This window comes from Mustela putorius, unplaced genomic scaffold, assembly GCF_011764305.1.
Source record: "Mustela putorius furo isolate JIRA1106 unplaced genomic scaffold, ASM1176430v1.1 tig00000461_pilon_pilon_pilon, whole genome shotgun sequence".
NCBI lineage: Eukaryota > Metazoa > Chordata > Mammalia > Carnivora > Mustelidae > Mustela > Mustela putorius.
The window spans coordinates 3,187,495-3,205,612 of NW_025421390.1; the positions used below are offsets into that span (position 1 = coordinate 3,187,495).

At 34.9% G+C, this 18,118-nt stretch overlaps 1 protein-coding gene across 11 annotated transcripts in view; it reads right to left on the reverse strand.

Annotated features, from left to right (window-relative positions):
• The window catches only part of LOC101680049 (SET domain bifurcated histone lysine methyltransferase 2), a 92,585-nt gene that overhangs the window by 68,734 nt on the left and 5,733 nt on the right, over nt 1-18,118 (reverse strand). For 9 of the 11 annotated variants that reach the window (XM_045080596.1, XM_045080593.1, XM_045080598.1 and 6 more), the window contains 6 exons: nt 17,183-17,299; nt 16,938-17,071; nt 10,291-10,380; nt 9,133-9,258; nt 7,606-7,671; nt 4,764-4,860 (listed from right to left, as the gene is read on the reverse strand). In XM_045080596.1, coding sequence (XP_044936531.1) covers nt 4,764-4,860; nt 7,606-7,671; nt 9,133-9,258; nt 10,291-10,380; nt 16,938-17,071; nt 17,183-17,208 — 539 coding nt within the window. In that variant the 5' untranslated portion in view covers nt 17,209-17,299. The remainder of the gene's footprint in view (nt 1-4,763; nt 4,861-7,605; nt 7,672-9,132; nt 9,259-10,290; nt 10,381-16,937; nt 17,072-17,182; nt 17,300-18,118) is intronic. The other 2 variants (XM_045080599.1, XM_045080595.1) reach the window with 1 other exon arrangement.

The following is an 18,118-nucleotide window of genomic DNA, read 5'->3' on the forward strand; positions in this document are numbered from 1 at the left end:
GGCTGGTTTAAGTGTACTCTTCCAGTGACTGAATTAATTAAAATTAAGAGGTAAAAAGGCTTGACTTATTTGGCAGTTAACAAAGGGAGAAGTACCTCTTATACTGCAGCAGAGTTAGAAAACAAGAAATAGAAAAACATGGAAATGAAACACTGATATGCTTAGAAATGATTCTTTTCTTATCTGTGCCTCATTTCATAAAGTCAAAGAAAACCAACTTACTACAAGCTCTATAAGTAAAGTAACCTAGTTTCAATCCCATTTTATGGTAAGAAAGGCTAACTTTCTTATACAGACGAAGATACATTACTAGAAAAAAACAAAAAATTTAAAAAAAATCCTATGCATAGTGCTCTAAACCTAGTTCCTGACCCCCCAAAAATATAAAAATGCTCGAGGTAAACAAAGGATAAGTAGGTAAGTATGGTATTGTCTGCACCTGTTGGCTAGTTTGTGGATAGGGGCTGCTCAGTTTGGATGAGGCCTGAGAACTGTTTGGTTATTAGATACCTTGAACTGCAAGGCTTCAGAGACTTACCAACAAAGGTCCTAGCTTTTGGCAAGTCTGACTGAGATAAAAAGTCTTTCTATCCTTGATGTCCACTGAAGGACCAATTTTTTTTTTAAGCCTGTATAAACTATAGTTATCTTAACTGCCGTAGATACATTTGTTTTCTGCTCAATCCTTTCTTTGCTCATCCTCTTCTGAAGGCAGCCTTTTTAATTTCAGTGTACTCAAACCATGAGGTGACACTAGCACTAGAAGTCACACAGTGCTTAGCTGGGACAGCTATGTTAGACTATGTGGGAAAAGAAGAACCAATAGGTAACAGATGGAGAGAAGCAGAGCTAAAAAATGCTGACCATGATCTCAGGTACTGACTCCCCAGTTCCAATTCTAGTCCCTATATAACCTGCTATATTATATCTTCTGTTCTTACACCTTGCTTTATTTACGTGTGTTTATATTTAGGTTAGGGATGCATGTGTGTGTATGCACCCATTTAAAAAATCTCTTTTGGGTGTTTGTATGCATGTCATGTGAAAAGCAAAATGGCTTAAATTCACATCTCTGTCTTTTCACAGTGGGGCAAGCCTATTTCCACCATGTATGTTAACCAAAGCTCCATGTCTGGTATATCTCTAGTAAGTCCCACTACTTAAACTGGCTTAAGTAAGTATGTGTTCCTGACAAAGTACCTAAGAAAGAATTAAGCCAGGTTTCTTAACATCACAAAAGCAGACACCTTTGAATTATTACTGGAATAAAATTTTTGTTTCTACATTTACCTATGTCATAGCTTAATTAAAAGAAGACATTTAAATCAACTACAGAACAAAACACAGAAAGCAAGTTTTTTATCAACCCAAGATTTTCACTCTGGTTTTGTCATTGCCAAGTTGTATGACCTTGAGCAACTCAGCTGGGATTGAAAACCCTTGGCTTAAACTACTCCCCATTTAGTTTGCTAGTCTGCGTATGTCATTAATGGCTTTCTGGATGTTTAATTACTGAAAGTAGAGTAAGTAATAAGCTCATACTCTACAGAGGAAATAAAAAAGGAATTATTTAGAGAGCGAGACAGCAGCAGAGGGAGAGGGAGAAGCAGACTCCCCACTTAGCAGGGAGTCCAAAGTGGGACTTGATGCCAGGACCTACGGATCATGACCTGAGCCAAAGGCAGACAGTTAATGAACTGAGCCACCCATGTGCCCCTAAAAGGAATTATTTAAAGCTAATTTTGATCAAGAATGAAACATGGCCTTGGAATTCTTAATGGGAAAGGAAGAAAACACTGAGCCTAAATAGAAATATCCCTTTATTTGAAGAGATCTCAGCAAGTTCAACTCAACGTTAGGTATGATCTCACAGACAAAACCTCTGAGGGTAATACAAGCACAAGAAGAGCTTCAGGTTCTAAGGAAATGAAGTTCTGATTATGTAATGACAAATAATCCTAATGAGATGAAAAAGCAGTTAGAGAAACTATTTGGGAAGCTCAGATTTTTTTTTTTTTTTTTTAAATATTTTATTTATTTATTTGACAGAGAGAAATCACAAGTAGATGGAGAGGCAGGCAGAGAGAGAGAGAGGGAAGCAGGCTCTCCGCTGAGCAGAGAGCCCGATGCGGGACTCGATCCCAGGACTCTGAGATCATGACCTGAGCCGAAGGCAGCGGCTTAACCCACTGAGCCACCCAGGCGCCCGGGAAACTCAGATTTTTTAAACAACATGTACAAAAGAAAAAATGACCACTTAAGAATACTATGTCTTGATGTGAACCTGTAAGAAAAGTCTCAGAAAAGTTCAAGCCTACTAAGAACTGAGGTTCCCCAAAATTCTAATAAGACAGCAATGAAACTCAAGTAGACAATTTGTTAGGGGAAAGAAAGAACAAGACTGATAACAGAAAGAAGAGCTCAAAATCAATTGTGTCTTCATCTTTTCCATCCGTAAGTACTGTCTTCAAGTTGGAAAGACCAAACAAAAATTAAATGAAGAAATTAAAGTATGATAATTTAAAAGGAGTCCTACACAGCTAATTTAAACATATTTATAAATCCAGGCCCAAGAAAATCATCTCAAGTTCTTGAAAAAACTTCAAATATAAATGAAAAATGAGAAAATGTTGCCTGATTTTTAAAAATAGGTAAAAAGGGAACTTTCCAGAAAGCAAAGAATGACTAGTTTAATATTGATCTCTAAACAATTTCTAGAGGAGAGAATCAAGGATGTGCTTTTTTAAGTACTCAGAATTTGAAAAGCCAACATGGACTAGGTAAGAAAAGTACAGATTAAACTTTTTTGCAAGGTTTGATAATGTCTGGCATGATTTTGAATGCTAATGCAGTAAATCTTGATTTCCTCTAATAGCCTTGCCAGTAAGATAGACAAATGTAGGTGGGAGAGTGGTACAGGTAAGTAAATACAGAGTTGGTCCAACAGTTCTTTCTAAAGAGTAATGAAAGAGCAGTGAACCAGAAAGGTTTTATCTTTGGTCCTGTACTATCTAATACTGTTTTTAGTGACTATAATAAAGACTAGAAAACTCGTTTAGTATATTTGTAGAAGAAGAAAAGCTAAAAGAGAAAGACAATATAAAAGGAGATTCAAAATTCAAGAGGATTCTAACAAGCCAGGAAAATGAACTTAAAACCAAGAAGAGACATTTAAGAAAAAAACCAACTCCTGCATTTAAGTTTAAAATAAAATTTTTAATAAAATAAAATAAATAGAAGAAGGGAGACTGGTGGTAATTTGTATGAAAAAAATCTCATTCTTCAGTGATTTAAAGTGATTGAACTTGTTTTTAAAAGGTAATGAATTAAAAAAAAAGTAATGAAACTAATCTATAAAGAAGATCAGAATTTCTAGGTTTCTCTGAAAGTATTGTAAAATAAGTTTTATGAGTCTTTTAGACTCAAACTATACTGAAATCTCTAATATTTGCAAGTGCAAATCATATGTAAAATAGAGTCAATCTACAATTCTCATAAACCCTAGAGGAATAACAACAAAAAAAGTTCTACATTGACAATATTTTTGTCAATTTAATATGTAGCTGAAAGGATAAACAAAATAAGGCAGTTAACTTAAGAACTTTCTCTATAAAGACACTTTTTGTTTTTTGAAATTCTATTCCTTAGGGCTAGCACAAAACACTTTCAGAAACTTACCTTAAACTAGTTCTTGAAAGTTTTAGTACTGGCATTACATACTAAAAATGAAGACTATTTGAGAGAGTGTCAGGTTTCCTCTTATACAATTTTATGCTAAGGAATCTTTATTGAAATGGTAAAAGGTGAAAGAAAGGGTCAGAAAAATTTAGCCTATTCTCATAAGCTTTCTGATACTAATTTAGAGCTGTTAAAGTATTTGAGAAGCTGAACTGATACTGAAAGAAATACTGTTTACCCTTTTCCAACACTTCTTTAAAAGAAATAATCCAGGGATACCCAGCTGGCTCCGTTGGAAGAACATGCACCTCTTAATCTCAGGGTTGTAAGTTCAAACTCTATATGGGGTGTAGAGATTCCTTAAAAATAAAATGTAAGGGGTGCCTGGGTGGCACAATGGGTTAAGCCTCTGCCTTCGGCTCAGGTCATGATCTCAGGGTCCTAGGATCAAGCCCTGCATCGGGCTCTCTGCTCTGCAGGGAGCTTGCTTCCCCCTCTCTCTCTGCCTGCCTCTCTGACTACTTGTGATCTCTGTCAAATAAATAAATAAATAAAATCTTAAAAAACAATAATAATAAAATTTAAAAAAATAAATCCAGGAAAAGTAATTTTTTAGTTAAAAAATTGCCAACTTGGTAGATTTCAGTATATTAATAATTTACACAAAGAAATCTTTTATTTATTTATTGAGAGAGAGCATGCAAGTGGAGGGAGGGGCAGAGAGAGAGGAGGGAGAGAATCTCAAGCAGACTCCCTGCTGAGCATGAGCTCGTGATCTGAGGTGAAATCAAGAGTTGGACATTTAACTGACTAAGCCACCCAGGCACCCCCTACACAAAGAAATCTTAAACTAAATTTTACTGTTAAGACTTTATTACCTAGAGATATTAGCAAATAAACAACTTAAGGGACGCATGAGACTTTATCCTACATAAAATACTAAAATTTACAACTTTTAAAGCTATTGATGGGGAAAAAATCTGTTTAATAGATTCTATCTACTCTTACGTCAAATAATCAGAAAGAGCAAATCTTCTGGGAGAGGAAGTATTAACAACATGAATAAATTTAACTTGAATACATACAGAAATGTACAGGCTTCTGGAAAGGAGTCTTCATATGATGTAGAGGGCAATGAACCTGATTTGTTTTCCTGTTCATTCTGGGTCACAGATGTATGATCTACATGAAGAAAATAAAAACATGAGTAACAGGTACACCAAGTTAAAAATCATCTATTGTAATATCTAAATAGTATCTTTACTAGAGATATATGGAGCTCTTAAATCTGCAAACACAGTAAAATTTCAAAATTAAGCCAAAAATTAAGGTGTCAATATCTTCAAAAACATTCAGAAAGTAAGATAGGATAAAGTAAAAGACCTAGGATAGAAGAGACCTCCTGGAGAAAAATCTAGTTCGGCCTGAACTCTGGGTATCCTTACTTCTGCTTGTATTTTATAGAAAAAAAAATCATTACTAAAAGTCACAGAATGGAAAGTTTATGTATCTTTTGCTTTCTCATTGTTCAAATGCTACCTTCATTTTTGGAGGGTGGGGTATTTGGGTACCTCTTTTTATATTTCCATTTGACTTTTCATATTACTTAGTCTATCTTTCTGTGCTTAATTTCATCCCATGTCTTGTCTCGTCTTTTCTACTTCATCTATTCTTACTCTCTATCATGACTACAATATAGAAATAAGCTGTGTATTTAATGAGAAAAATTATGGATTTCCTGTTATTTTGAAAAATAGATATGTGAGGGTGCCTGGGTGGCTCAGGTCATGATCCCAGGGTCCTGGGATCGAGTCCTGCATTGGACTCCCTGCTCAGCAGGAGCCTGCTTCTCCCTCTCCCTTTGCCTATGCTCTCTCTTACTGTCAAATACATAAATAAAATCTTAAAAAAAAGAGAGAAAAATGGATATGTTTGGTTTAAAGATATACATACATACATACACACACGTACATTTTTTTTCCCCTTTTTTTATAGACAGCATGAGTGTGAGGTGGGAGGGGTGGGGAGGGGAGAGAGGGAGAGAGAATTCTAAGCAGGCTCAACACCCAGTGTAGTGTGACATGAGGGTCAATTTTACAACCTTGAGATCATGACCTGAGCTGAAATCAAGAGTCAGATACTTAACTGACTGAGCCACCCAGGCATCCCTAAAGATATTTTTTAAATGTGTTTTTTTTTTTATGCACTGATGGACTTCAAGAAAAAAAGTGATTCTCATCCTGCCTTAGATTATTAAATTGCATTGGTCCACTAGTGCAGAAAAAAAAAGTGTAGAAAAGAAAGTTTGATAAAAGAATAGCTTAAGTTATAATACAAGGTCACTATCTCGCTAACTGGAAAATAATTACCCTCTTCAAGTATCAAGAAAGGTGTAAAATCTGGTAGTTGGTAAGAGCTATAATTCCGGATTAAAAATTAAGTTTCACAAATTAAGAATTTCTGATTTTTTCCCAGCTAATTTCTTTTGTATGAGCCATATAAATCCATACTAACAAATATAAATAAAATAAAGGTATATAAGCACAATTAGAAATAAGTCTTACTGAAAAAACATGGAGATTTTAAAATTAATCATTAGATAAGGAGGAAAGCTAAAATAACTCCTCTCAAGAAAAGAGTATCCAATCCTTTGTTTGAGGATACAGCACATATTTACAGTTATACACAAGCAAGGACAATGAAAGTAATTAGTGGTCTGGGCAGTCCAGTTTGGATCTGGGATAGCTTATTTTGATTTCAACACCAAGTCCTTTTGTTTTCCCCAGTCTCAATATTCTTTTAAAAATAAATACTAAAATGAAACTTAATACTACGAAGCTTTTAATCCTTTACATTTGCCAACAATGTCAATTCTAGAACTCCCCAATTATTTAGTAACAAATACTGCTCTACCCCTGGCAAACACATATTTTTACTTTGATAAATTCATTACATCTCAAATGAATTATATAAAAGTATCAAATTATAATAGGCAATATTTCTATTAATGAAATTATTACCAAAAAAAACCCCAAAACCCAATTTACTATTACTGAGAAATAAATTGTTTCTGATAGAAAAAAAAAATTTAGAATTAGTTCATCTTACCACCTGCTGAGTTTGAAAGTCTCTTTCTCACAAAACTAGTATAATCTCTTGAGTGTTTTGATTAAAGTGCTCCTGAAAGATACTGAGATGGCCTATTTTCTTAAAGAATCTACTCTTTTAAAACTAGAAGTAAAATTAGCTACTGAAATTGAGGATACTTTTGAATAACAAAAGATTTCTTTAAAATAGACTGATGATGGTGGGCTATATTTTCAGAGACTTAAAACCTTAAGTAAGGCTCCAAATTATGACACTTAAAATTATTATAATTTGTTAACAATATTTAGCAGTATTAAATAAAATCCAGTAAAGTACTTCCTCAAAATTTTAGGAAATTGGAGATAGACTAAGATTTATTGGAGAGTGACTCTGATAAAATAACTTTAATTTTCTTCTTCTTAGTTCTGGTACATTATCTTTGATCAATTCCTTCTAAAATGAATTAGTTTACAGTTTGCAAGACTGATGGTATAACAACAATCCAGAAATATAAAATTTTTACAACAACTTATCTATGCCACAATATATCTAATACTGTTTTTCACAAAGTGGGTTTGTGGTAGTTTGGAGTCTCAGAATTTTTTAAAGAAGAGATATATTTGTTCATTCTTTCTGTAGAGATTCAGAAGAATGTGCATTTCCTATCTCTGGATAGGCAGAACTTTTTATTTAATAAGGAAACTCATTCATGTAATTTACCAATATAGATCTTACATGTTAAATTATCTTTAGGTAATCGGACAGACTTAAGTCAATTACGCCTGCTTCAAGTCAAGAAAATAACAGAACATTCAAGATTGGGATTAGAAATGCACATACCCTTTATCAATGTTGAACTGTTATTTATGGTTGCTTCATTCACGAGAATCATCGCTTGGACATATTCTGTTAAGGAAAGGAAAAAAGTATGAAAACAATCATTAGCGGCATCACTTTCATTTATGCTGCCAGCTACTGTGCTAAACAATTTACAGATTGTATTTAATTTAGTCTTCATTAACTCCTCTGACAGGTTCGAATGATCACCAGCATTAGAAACAGAAATTGATGTTTAGAAGTTACACTATTCCAAGAGCGCCTGGGTATTTAAGTTAGTTAAGTATCCAACTCAGTTTCAGTTCAGGTCATAATCTCAGGGCTGTAAGATCAAGTCCTGTGTTGGGCTCTGCCTTGGGCATGGAGCCTGGTTAAGATTCTCTTCCTTCCTCTCCTTCTACCCTTCCCTGCCCCTCTCTTCCTCTCAAAACAAAACACACACACAGACAAACACACACACACACACACACACACACACACACACACAACTCAAAAACCACTATTTATTCCAGGTCATTCAGCAAGGAGGTGGTAAACCTGGATTCAAAACTAGACATACAAACAAATGAGAAGGAACATTAAAATGAAAAACAGTATTATTTTTTGGACAAGCAAACAAAAGATTAATGTCATATGAACATCCAAGAAAACGTATTAAGAATGGCACAAAAAGGGCTCCTGGGTGGCTCAGTGGGTTAAGCCTCTGCCTTCAGCTCAGGTCATGATATTGGGGTCCTGGGATCAAATCCCGCATCGGGCTCTCTGCTCGGTGTAGAGCCTGCTTCCTCCTTTCTCTCTCTCTGCCTGCCTCTCTGCCTACTTGTGATCTCTGTCAAATGAATAAATGGAATCTTAAAAAAAAAAAAAAAATGGTCCAGAAGAAAATCTGCTTGAAAATCTTATGTCCTAGAGGAAAGAGGGAGGTTTCTACATAAAAATCTTATGTTGTACAACCAACCAGGATTGAAAACAAAGAAATAGAAAAAGTTAAAACTTGGCTGACAGAACTGACTGCCGATGTAGAATACAAATTGTTTCAGAAGACTAGTAGGTCAAGTTCTCTTTAAAGCAGGCAGAATAATTATATGTACTTTCATATTTTAAAAGACATTAGGTGTCTCTGAGTAATAGGGTGATGGATAATTTTTGTTCTATTTTTCTATATGTACTAAATGTTGTACAATGAGCAGATACTACTTTTGCAATACCAATCACCCTTCAAGAGGGTTACAAAGAGAAAAAGATAAATTGGGGGTGAATAAAGTAGCCTGAGAGAAAAAGAGATAAATTCAGTAGCTATTATTCAAAGTGATCATCTTCACCCACTTTTATAAAGTATCTATGGATATGGTAAAAGCAAGTTTTTATGGAAGCAGAGCACAAACATGAAGGAAACAGGATGCATGGTAGGCTTAGAAAACAAAAGAAACTATTTGACTTTAAAAACGAATACTGGAAATAGAACTGTACTCCAGTGCCAGTGGTTAATATTCAGCATTAAATGTACTGAAAGTTTTTTGCGCTTCATACCTTTATTTGTGGCAGACCCATCTTTGATCTTTTGTTTCAGTGATTGCAGCACATTTTGCACTTGTTCAAATATGAAATCCACTTTTCCATCATCTTCCAGCTCCATCCAGAAAGTTTTTGCATCACCTAAAATAAAAATAAGTGCATAGCTTAAGAGCTCAATAGAAACAGACTGTCAGCTCCCCAAGGCACATGTTACAAAGAATCCACCTGGTTTCTAAATAACATCAAGATTTAATTGGTCTATCATTTACCTTGAGAAAAAGATTTTGATCATTGTTTCTTTATAGAGAATTAGAGACAAAGAATATGACCTAAGTATTTCACTTATTTCTGCTAACATAAAAATACCTTGAAAACTTTAGTGATGCTATTTCTAATGTCCCAGTCAAACAGAAGGAATGGCTTCATTTTAGGATGGTGGTAGATACATGTATAGACACATAAGCATTTAGAAGTTTCAGGGAAAAAACCTCCACTGAATATGGAAGTGGATGGTTTTAGAATTAAACATCTCAACAACTGCTAATAACTAAATGTCCAACATTATTTTTTAAAAATATCTTTAATATTTTTAAAATAATTATATGAAGCAAATAATGTTTAAACTTTTTATATATAGCTATATAGATGGGCCAGTATTTCAGATGTCCAGCAAGTGAACACCTTAATCAAAAATTCCTAAAGATAGGTGCCCAGCAACTCCTGATCTTTGGGTCATGAGTTTGAGTCACATACTGGGGGTAGAGTTTACTTAAAAAAAAATTTCCTAGAGGAAATAATTCTTTCACAGCTGAAAACAGAAATACGAGAAAGACAATTACTCTGGCAAAAGCAAATTGCATACATGAACCATGTTTAAAAGTAATAAAAATACCCAAAATGTTAAAATTTATGTATGTTAAAATATATAAAACATTCAAAATTAATTCATAGGGCCTTAAACAAAAGAGAGACACAATAATTATTGTACTTTAGAAAGATCATTTGAGAAGCCATTAGGAGGATTAACAATCAGAAAGCCTACGAAGTTTACAAAAAATAGATTTTCCTTAATAAAAATTAAACCCAGAACCTCTAAGTTTGACAGTGGGGTGAGAACCTTCATAAAAGGCTTAGGTCTCATAGTCCCAAATCTCCCTGGCAAAGTCATCTTACCCAAAGGGACTCTCTGGCTAATTAGGGATGCTGCCACCACTGCAGCCTCAGAAGAGGTGTTGCTTCCCTGTTGACACTCTGGACCGATGCCTACAACATAAGACAAAGCCTACTTTTAACTCCCCATAGCACAGCTAAGACAAGGTTTCAAGATTTGAAATAAATGCAATGTGAGAGGACAATAATGATGAGGAATGATGCTTTAGAGGTGGAGGGACCATGACATGGCGAGCCCTTCATGCCACGCTAAGCAACTCCATTTTTATATGAAAGACTATGGGAGCCACTCAAAAAATTTAAGCATTCTTATGATGTGATTAGTTTCTTAGAAAAGTCACTCAGGTGGCTGTGGGAAGAGGGAGGAGTCAAGAAAGATTTCTAAGGGTGCCTGGGTTGGCACAGTAGTTAAGCATCTGCCTTCAGCTCAGGTCCTGATCCCAGGGTCCTGGGATCAAGTCCTGCATTGGGCTCCCTGCTCAGTAGGAGCCTTCTTTTCCCTCTGCCTGTGCTCTCTCTCTCACTGTCAAGTAAACAAATAAAACCTTAAAAAAAAAAAATGATTTCTAATTTTCTGACTTGGGCGACATATGCATAGTAATGGTATTCACTGAGATAAGAAATAAAGATAGGGAACAAATGAGAAAATTTAAGTAGGGCAAGTACATTGGGTACACAGGCTCCAAAGTAAGATCCAGTCCAATTACATTAATTTTGGAGTCAATGGCATACAAATGCTTTCTGAAGTCACAAAGATGTGAGTAGGGAGAACGTGTTCAAGGAGAAGAGCGTCTTCTGTATATAAGGGATAAGGATAAGAAAAGAGAATCATGGAGACAGAGAAAGAGCAAATAGGTAGAAGGAAAATCCAGGAGAATAGATTATCAGGGGTCAATGGAAAAACAGAAGTGGTGATTAACAATCTGGGCTTTGGAATTCAGATGCCCTTCTGTTTGAATTCCACACTGCCAGTTTAAGCTGTATGACCATATGGATGAAATGGGAATAACAGCATCTACACATGGAACTGATGTGTAGATAAGCATGCGGCCTTTAGCAAGAAATTACTATATATAAAGAGTAAATATACATACACACACATACACACTATATACATATACAGTATGTTTATAGTAAATAATGCTTTTTAAAGAAATTACTATAAATTTAATAGGGAATATAGTCTTAAGCAAAATAAATCTCTGGAATTTTAGATATTAATAACTCTGGAATTTTAGATATTATTAAACTGAGTAGGCAAGTATCCTTAAAATCCCAAATCCTTAAAATCATTAAGTTTTTCACTGACAGATAACCAAAAAAAATCACTGCTTTTAGACAAAACTATTTGTGAAAGCACTTAATTAGTTATCATGTTTCTTTTCATGGATATGAATCAATACTCCACTGTAGGCATTTATCTTTATTTGAGGTGGATATCTAGACAGGAAGGATTTTGAAAGGTACTTAGAAATAGCTTCTGACAGCATTATAACCTGGGATCAGAGAAAACAAGCAGTGATGCTGAAAAACCACAATGAGGGTTTAAGTGAATTTTTATTTCTCAGTGGTTATCATTTAAAACTGTGTTTGAGGGCGCCTGGGTGGCTCAGTGGGTTAAGCCACTGCCTTCGGCTCAGGTCATGATCTCAGGGTCCTGGGATCGAGTCCCGCATCGGGCTCTCTGCTCAGCAGGGAGCCTGCTTCCTCCTCTCTCTGCCTGCCTCTCTGCTTACTTGGAATCTCTCTCTGTCAAATAAATAAATAAAATCTTTAAAAAAAAAAAAAAAACGTGTTTGAGGGGTGCCTGGGTGGCTCAGGTGGTTAAGTGTCTGCCTTCAGTTCAGGTCATGATCCTGGTGTCCTGGGATCGAGCCCCACATCGGGCTCCTGGCTCAGCAGAAAGCCTGCCTCTCCCTCTGCCTCTCCCCCTGGTAATGCTCTTGCCCTGTATCTGTCTCAAATAAATAAATCATTTAAAAATAAAAAATAAGAAAAAAAATAAGAAAACTGTGTTTGAAATGTCAACACATGATACCAAATTATTCTGACAGGAAATACTTAAAACAACTGATTGGATAACTGAACAGAACTGAACAAAACTAAATTATTAGTTTTGGAATGGATTAATGAAAAGGACTTTGGCAATATAATTTGAGAAAATAAAGCCCATCGGAAAATACTGAAATTGTCTGCTTGTACAATAAATGAATGGATTTAAGCAATTCATATTTATTTGCTCTGGGTTTTTAATATTGTTTTTATGGCATCCTTATTATTTCATACCGCTAGGTTTAATTTTCATTTAAACGGTTCTTATTCCTCATGTCTTCCTCTTGATCATTTTTCACTTTTTGTTATGGAAATTTTAAACCACAGTAATGTCAAGAAAAAAGGTAACCAATTTATCTGAAAAATGAGATTAAGAGATCCAGTTAATAACTTTCTTGAACAAAGAGGCTAAATGAGTATCACAGAGAGAAACAATTGAGTCATTTTCAATTGTAGACCATCTAGATGGTTATTACAAGGTAAACAATTTCAGTTTCTTGTTCCTTTTTTTTTGTACTGTATGTATGTTCAGGGTTATAATCTGAAACTGTAAACATTTCAGTATATTCACTAGAAAACATTGGTAAGTACAATAGTAGGTCCTTGAATTGGAAACCAAATCAGTATACTAACATTGCTACTTGCCTCTAGAAATAAAGAATACCATCTTATAACTCTACTGTTTGTCCCAACCTGCTCTTCACTTAGCTAGATATGACTATTTATTGCAGGAACATAATCACAAAGTGGGAAGTAATAGCAGCTTTGTAAAGAAAGAAAGACAAATTATATAGTTACACTGTATGTCTACCAATCTCCCTTGTAAATAGGCAATAATCAAGAATCACAGCTATAGGAGTTCTTAGCCAACTATTTTTGGGGTACTTACCAAATACGCTGATAATAAGACACTCAGACACACACACGTATCCCTTAAAGAGCTTCATTGTATTAGTCTAGAATATCTCTATATCTTTGAGTTGATGATCAGCAAAGTGTGGTCTATGAACCCCTGGGGTCCTCACATCCCTTTAGACAATATGCTAGGTCAAACTATTTTACTAGTAATACTAAGACATTATTTGCACCCTTCATTTTTTTATTATGGCATCGACTGATGATAAAAGCACTGGTGAATAAAAGTACTGATGTCTTAGCATGAATCAAGGGAGTGGCAAGACACTACCAGTTTAAAGTCTTCCAGTATACTACCAGCATATTCTTTGCCATCAATTTCACTAAATGTCTTTGATAAAGGATATAAATGATTACGACAGCATAATGGCTGTCTCAAGCAAAAGCACTAGTAAGATTGAGTTGTAGGTTAAACTAGCTTTTTTTCCACAGAAAACTATTTTTACTTAAACAACCATTAATAGAAATTATAGTTTCTTAGACTTGGGTGTTTGGCACACATTTCCTTGGGAAAAAAAAAAAAAAAGAACAAAGTGAGCCTACCCCTGGAAGTTCAATATTGACAGCATTTGTTTAATGATAAAATTCACACTACAAAGTTAAAATTGGAAATCTGTAAACCTTTTATGTGTCATAGTAAGCCTGATAGCTTCTCAATAATTAATTGTTTTTTGATGAGATTGGTAGCAATATTAACAAATGTGATTTTAATACTGTATGATAAAATGTGTCACCATCAGAAGAATCTGCATAATTCATTGAGTCAATATCTTCCAAGTGGCCAATGCATGATGTTATAAAATCATAAAAGATCTATTCAATGTGCAAGGCAGACCAATGGGTTTTAATGTAACAGAACATTAAAAAAAAAACTCAGATACATGTTCAGATTGCATGGTACAACTGACCTTGAAGGAATAACTATTTGTTGAGTTTTGCAGTTGTATCAAAAAAGTCCACAATTATCCAAAAGGCTATTAAAATATTCTTTTTCCAACTTTTTGTCTGCGTGAAGCTTCATTTTCTTTATACATTTCAACCAAAGCAACATTTCATGCCAGATTGAATGCAAAAGCAGATATGAGACTCCCTCTTCTATTAAACCAACTATAAAGGATTTGTAAAGAGGTAAAACAGTATTATTCTAATTTTTTTGTTTTAGAGAATAGTTACTGTTCACAAAAATGTAAATGTGTTAAGATAGTGGGTTTATTATTTTTTGAAGCCTCTCAGTTTCAATTTCTAACACAGCAAATATAAAGAGATATTATCCACATAAACTAAAACTGTTAGGGATTTTAAGTACTTCTAAGAGTATAAAGGAGTCCTGAGACCAAAAGAAAGTTTGAGAACTACTGGCCTACATAAACAGTCCAGTGACCACTGATCAATAGTATGATTTGTCTAACAATTCATGTATTACAAGTATGTTAAAGGGTAGTGAAATTTTAAAATACCATTTAAGAGGTCAGGGATTCCAGGTAAGAAAGCTGACCATGACAAGAACATCTAACTGTATTACAGTTGTATATACAACCTCACTGAAGGGCTAGGTAGAAACGTGCTAACCTAAATAACTGGAAAGAAGTAAGAGTCTGCAAGACTAAAGGCAAAAGGAACTGTGCACAAGCACAGTAGTTTCCTACCTGGGAATAAGTTTAAATTTCTGATACAGCTACACTCCACACACACACACACACACACACACACACACACACACAGGAACTGACTAAATAAATAGATAACAGATGGTGGGAGCCATGTTTCTCACTGTTGGGAGAGATGTGGTAATGGATTAGAGTTGAGAACATCAGAATAAATTCATGTTTGGCTTAATATAGATACAGATGGCTACATATAGAGATATTTATATGCATATATACAAACTTAGCATACACATATATTCCTTGCTCTGTCAGCTGAAAGGGCCTATAAGCAAAGACAGTCCACTAACAACTATGGCCAGATATTGGTTTCTGACACTATCTTCCATTAAAAGGAACCAGGGCTCATTCAAGAAATGACTGACTCTAGGACTAGGGCAGGAAATATACAAGATAAACCTGCAGCATCTTACATTACCAGAAAATAAGGAAGTGCTAAAAAACCAAAACAAAACAAAAATTCACCTACATAGATACAGATACGTCAAAGGGACACAGACGGAACTGAAAGAGTTCCCAAAAGCCAATCCTGGGACAGCTTAACAAAACAGTACGCGATAGGGTAAAATAAGTACCCATGACTTCATATTGAAATAAACAAATGGTTGACTATATACACAAATGGGAGAAAAGAGATTAATCTCCCTTGTAGAAGAATTCTGAATAATTAATGTAAATATTCCATTCTCAGAGAGGGGGAGCATAATCCCCACTCCTTGAATATGAGTTATCTGGGTCTGGGTTCCATTATACATGGAATTTGATCCAGTTCTCCATTGATTTTAGGTATTTCGAGAGTTGGAAGACATGGTCCTACCAGCAGGATGTGGGGCTAAGCACTGGCCAGATTTGGCAATCTGCCTGTGCTTCTGAGCTGAACCCTCAGAGACATCTCCTCCTACTTCACAGCCTGGCTGGTAAGTTTCTGGGTCTCCAGGGACCTCTCTCTCCTTGCCAGTGCTTCCCCTTAATTTCTGTGCCTTCAAGAGAACTCTGTAATCCTGTTGTCTGTTCTTCAGTCTTCCGAAGGGGCCTCCCTACTCTCTGGGGTGACCCAGAATGTCTCGGAATTTCTCTCAGTTCTACTTAGATGCCTTCAGGCTCTGGTATCCCTAATACTGGAGCATCTCTGTGGAATTTCTCACAGTTCTGTCAGCCCACCTCCGGACTTTGATGATTAAAAGCCCTGATCCCCTCAGGTGGCCCCCATGATCTGCATGTCCAACTCTCAGTGTTTGGTTGTTGAAAATCTGAGGAGCATATAGGGAGGAAAAAAAGGTAATTTACAGTGTAGAAACCACATAATACTATGTCAGCCAGATGATCCAGCTCAATATCAGTAAGAGAGAAATCATGTACCTTTGATATAATGTGGTAAAAATGGCACTGTACCCCATGGTCTTCTTCCCTAAAACCCAAAACCCTGACTGAATCATGAAAAAAAAAAAATCAATCAATAATTCCAATAGAGGAACATCCTACAAAATACTTGGGATACAACATACTACAAAATAAAACCCAAGTCTAAGGAACTGTTCCATCCAAGAGGACCCTATGGAGACATGACAAATACATATAATGTGGGATCCTGGAACAGAAAAAGACATCAAGTAAGACCTACAGAAATATGAAAAAACTATGGACTTTAATTAATAATAATGGCTAATTTTAACAAATGTACAAGCCAAATATAAGATGTTAATCATAAGCAAAACTGGATGTATAAGATATGGGAACTTGTACTAACCTCTCAATTTTTCTTTAAAAAGTAAATATAAAAGTTTTCTAAAGAATAAAGTGTATTTTTAAAAACATATATTAAAGAAATGACTTAGTCTTACAGACACAATTAATTATACAGACTGTCAAAATTGCTGGCTACATGAAAATATATATCCTAAATTCCTTCAAATGTAGAAAAGTCATTTGCAGTAAAAAACCTTGAAAATCATACTGCAGCTTCATTACGTAGTCTATACACTTTTAAATATAATATTTAACAATGGTTTCCAAACCTACCATTTTTTTCTCCCATCTTTTGGCGTCGTTCATAAACATAAAACTCTTCAAAATTAACTTTATCAAAGGATTGAATCACTTTGATTGAAGAATATAACTGGAATCCAACTATGGTCTCTATGAAATTTGCAGTCCTTAGAGAAAATACATCATTATGCCACTCCAAACCTAATGTTCTTGCATGCCTGAATTTTCAAATAGTAACTGTAGTTGAAGAAACTTTTAGAAGTAACCACTAGTCCAACCTGATGATGAGTCCATGCAACTTCATCGAGTATTTACAGTCATATCATATCACTGATAATCTATTTTTAAAAATAAAAACCAACTCCATCTTTTGGTCCATGGATGCATGAGACATTCTGTAAAGAAAATAATAAAGATTGGCACATATATGCAAATAATAAAACATATAAGAAAAAAAGACTGTTCTAACAATAGCTCTTTTAAAATAGTATAAACTATTACAGAAACAAGAATAATTATTAAATGAAAAAATATGTAAAATATCAAAATTAGGAAATTACAGAGAAATTAAGAATCACCCGTATTTAAAATATTGTTAATTCACATAAACTATCCCCATTTTATAAATATTTTAAAAGTTTTCTTATTTCTTATAAATATTTGATAAAAACTTTAAAATGGGGATAGTAACACTAACTACCTCAAATGAAGGAAGAAAAGGCAATAATGACCAAGAATTTCTCAAAACTGAAAAACACATAAGCCAACTAAGGATTCACTGGGTACCAAGCAAGATAAAATACAACTTTAGAATATCAAAAACAAAGAGAAAGTCTTAGAAGTTTCCAGAAAATCTAGACTATCTAAAAGACATTCTTGTCAGACTGGTAATCAGACTTCTTATCAGAAATGCCAGATGTAGGGGCGCCTGGGTGGCTCAGTGGGTTAAGCCGCTGCCTTCGGCTCAGGTCATGATCTCGGGGTCCTGGGATCGAGTCCTGCATCGGGCTCTCTGCTCAGCAGGGAGCCTGCTTCTCTCCCTCTCTCTCTGCCTGCCTCTCTGTCTACTCGTGATCTCTGTCAAATAAATAAATCTTTAAAAAAAAAAAAAAAAGAAATGCCAGATGTAGTAAGTTGTTTTTTTTTAATTTTAAATTTTTAATTTTTTATAAACATATATTTTTATTCCCAGGGGTACAGGTCTGTGAATCACC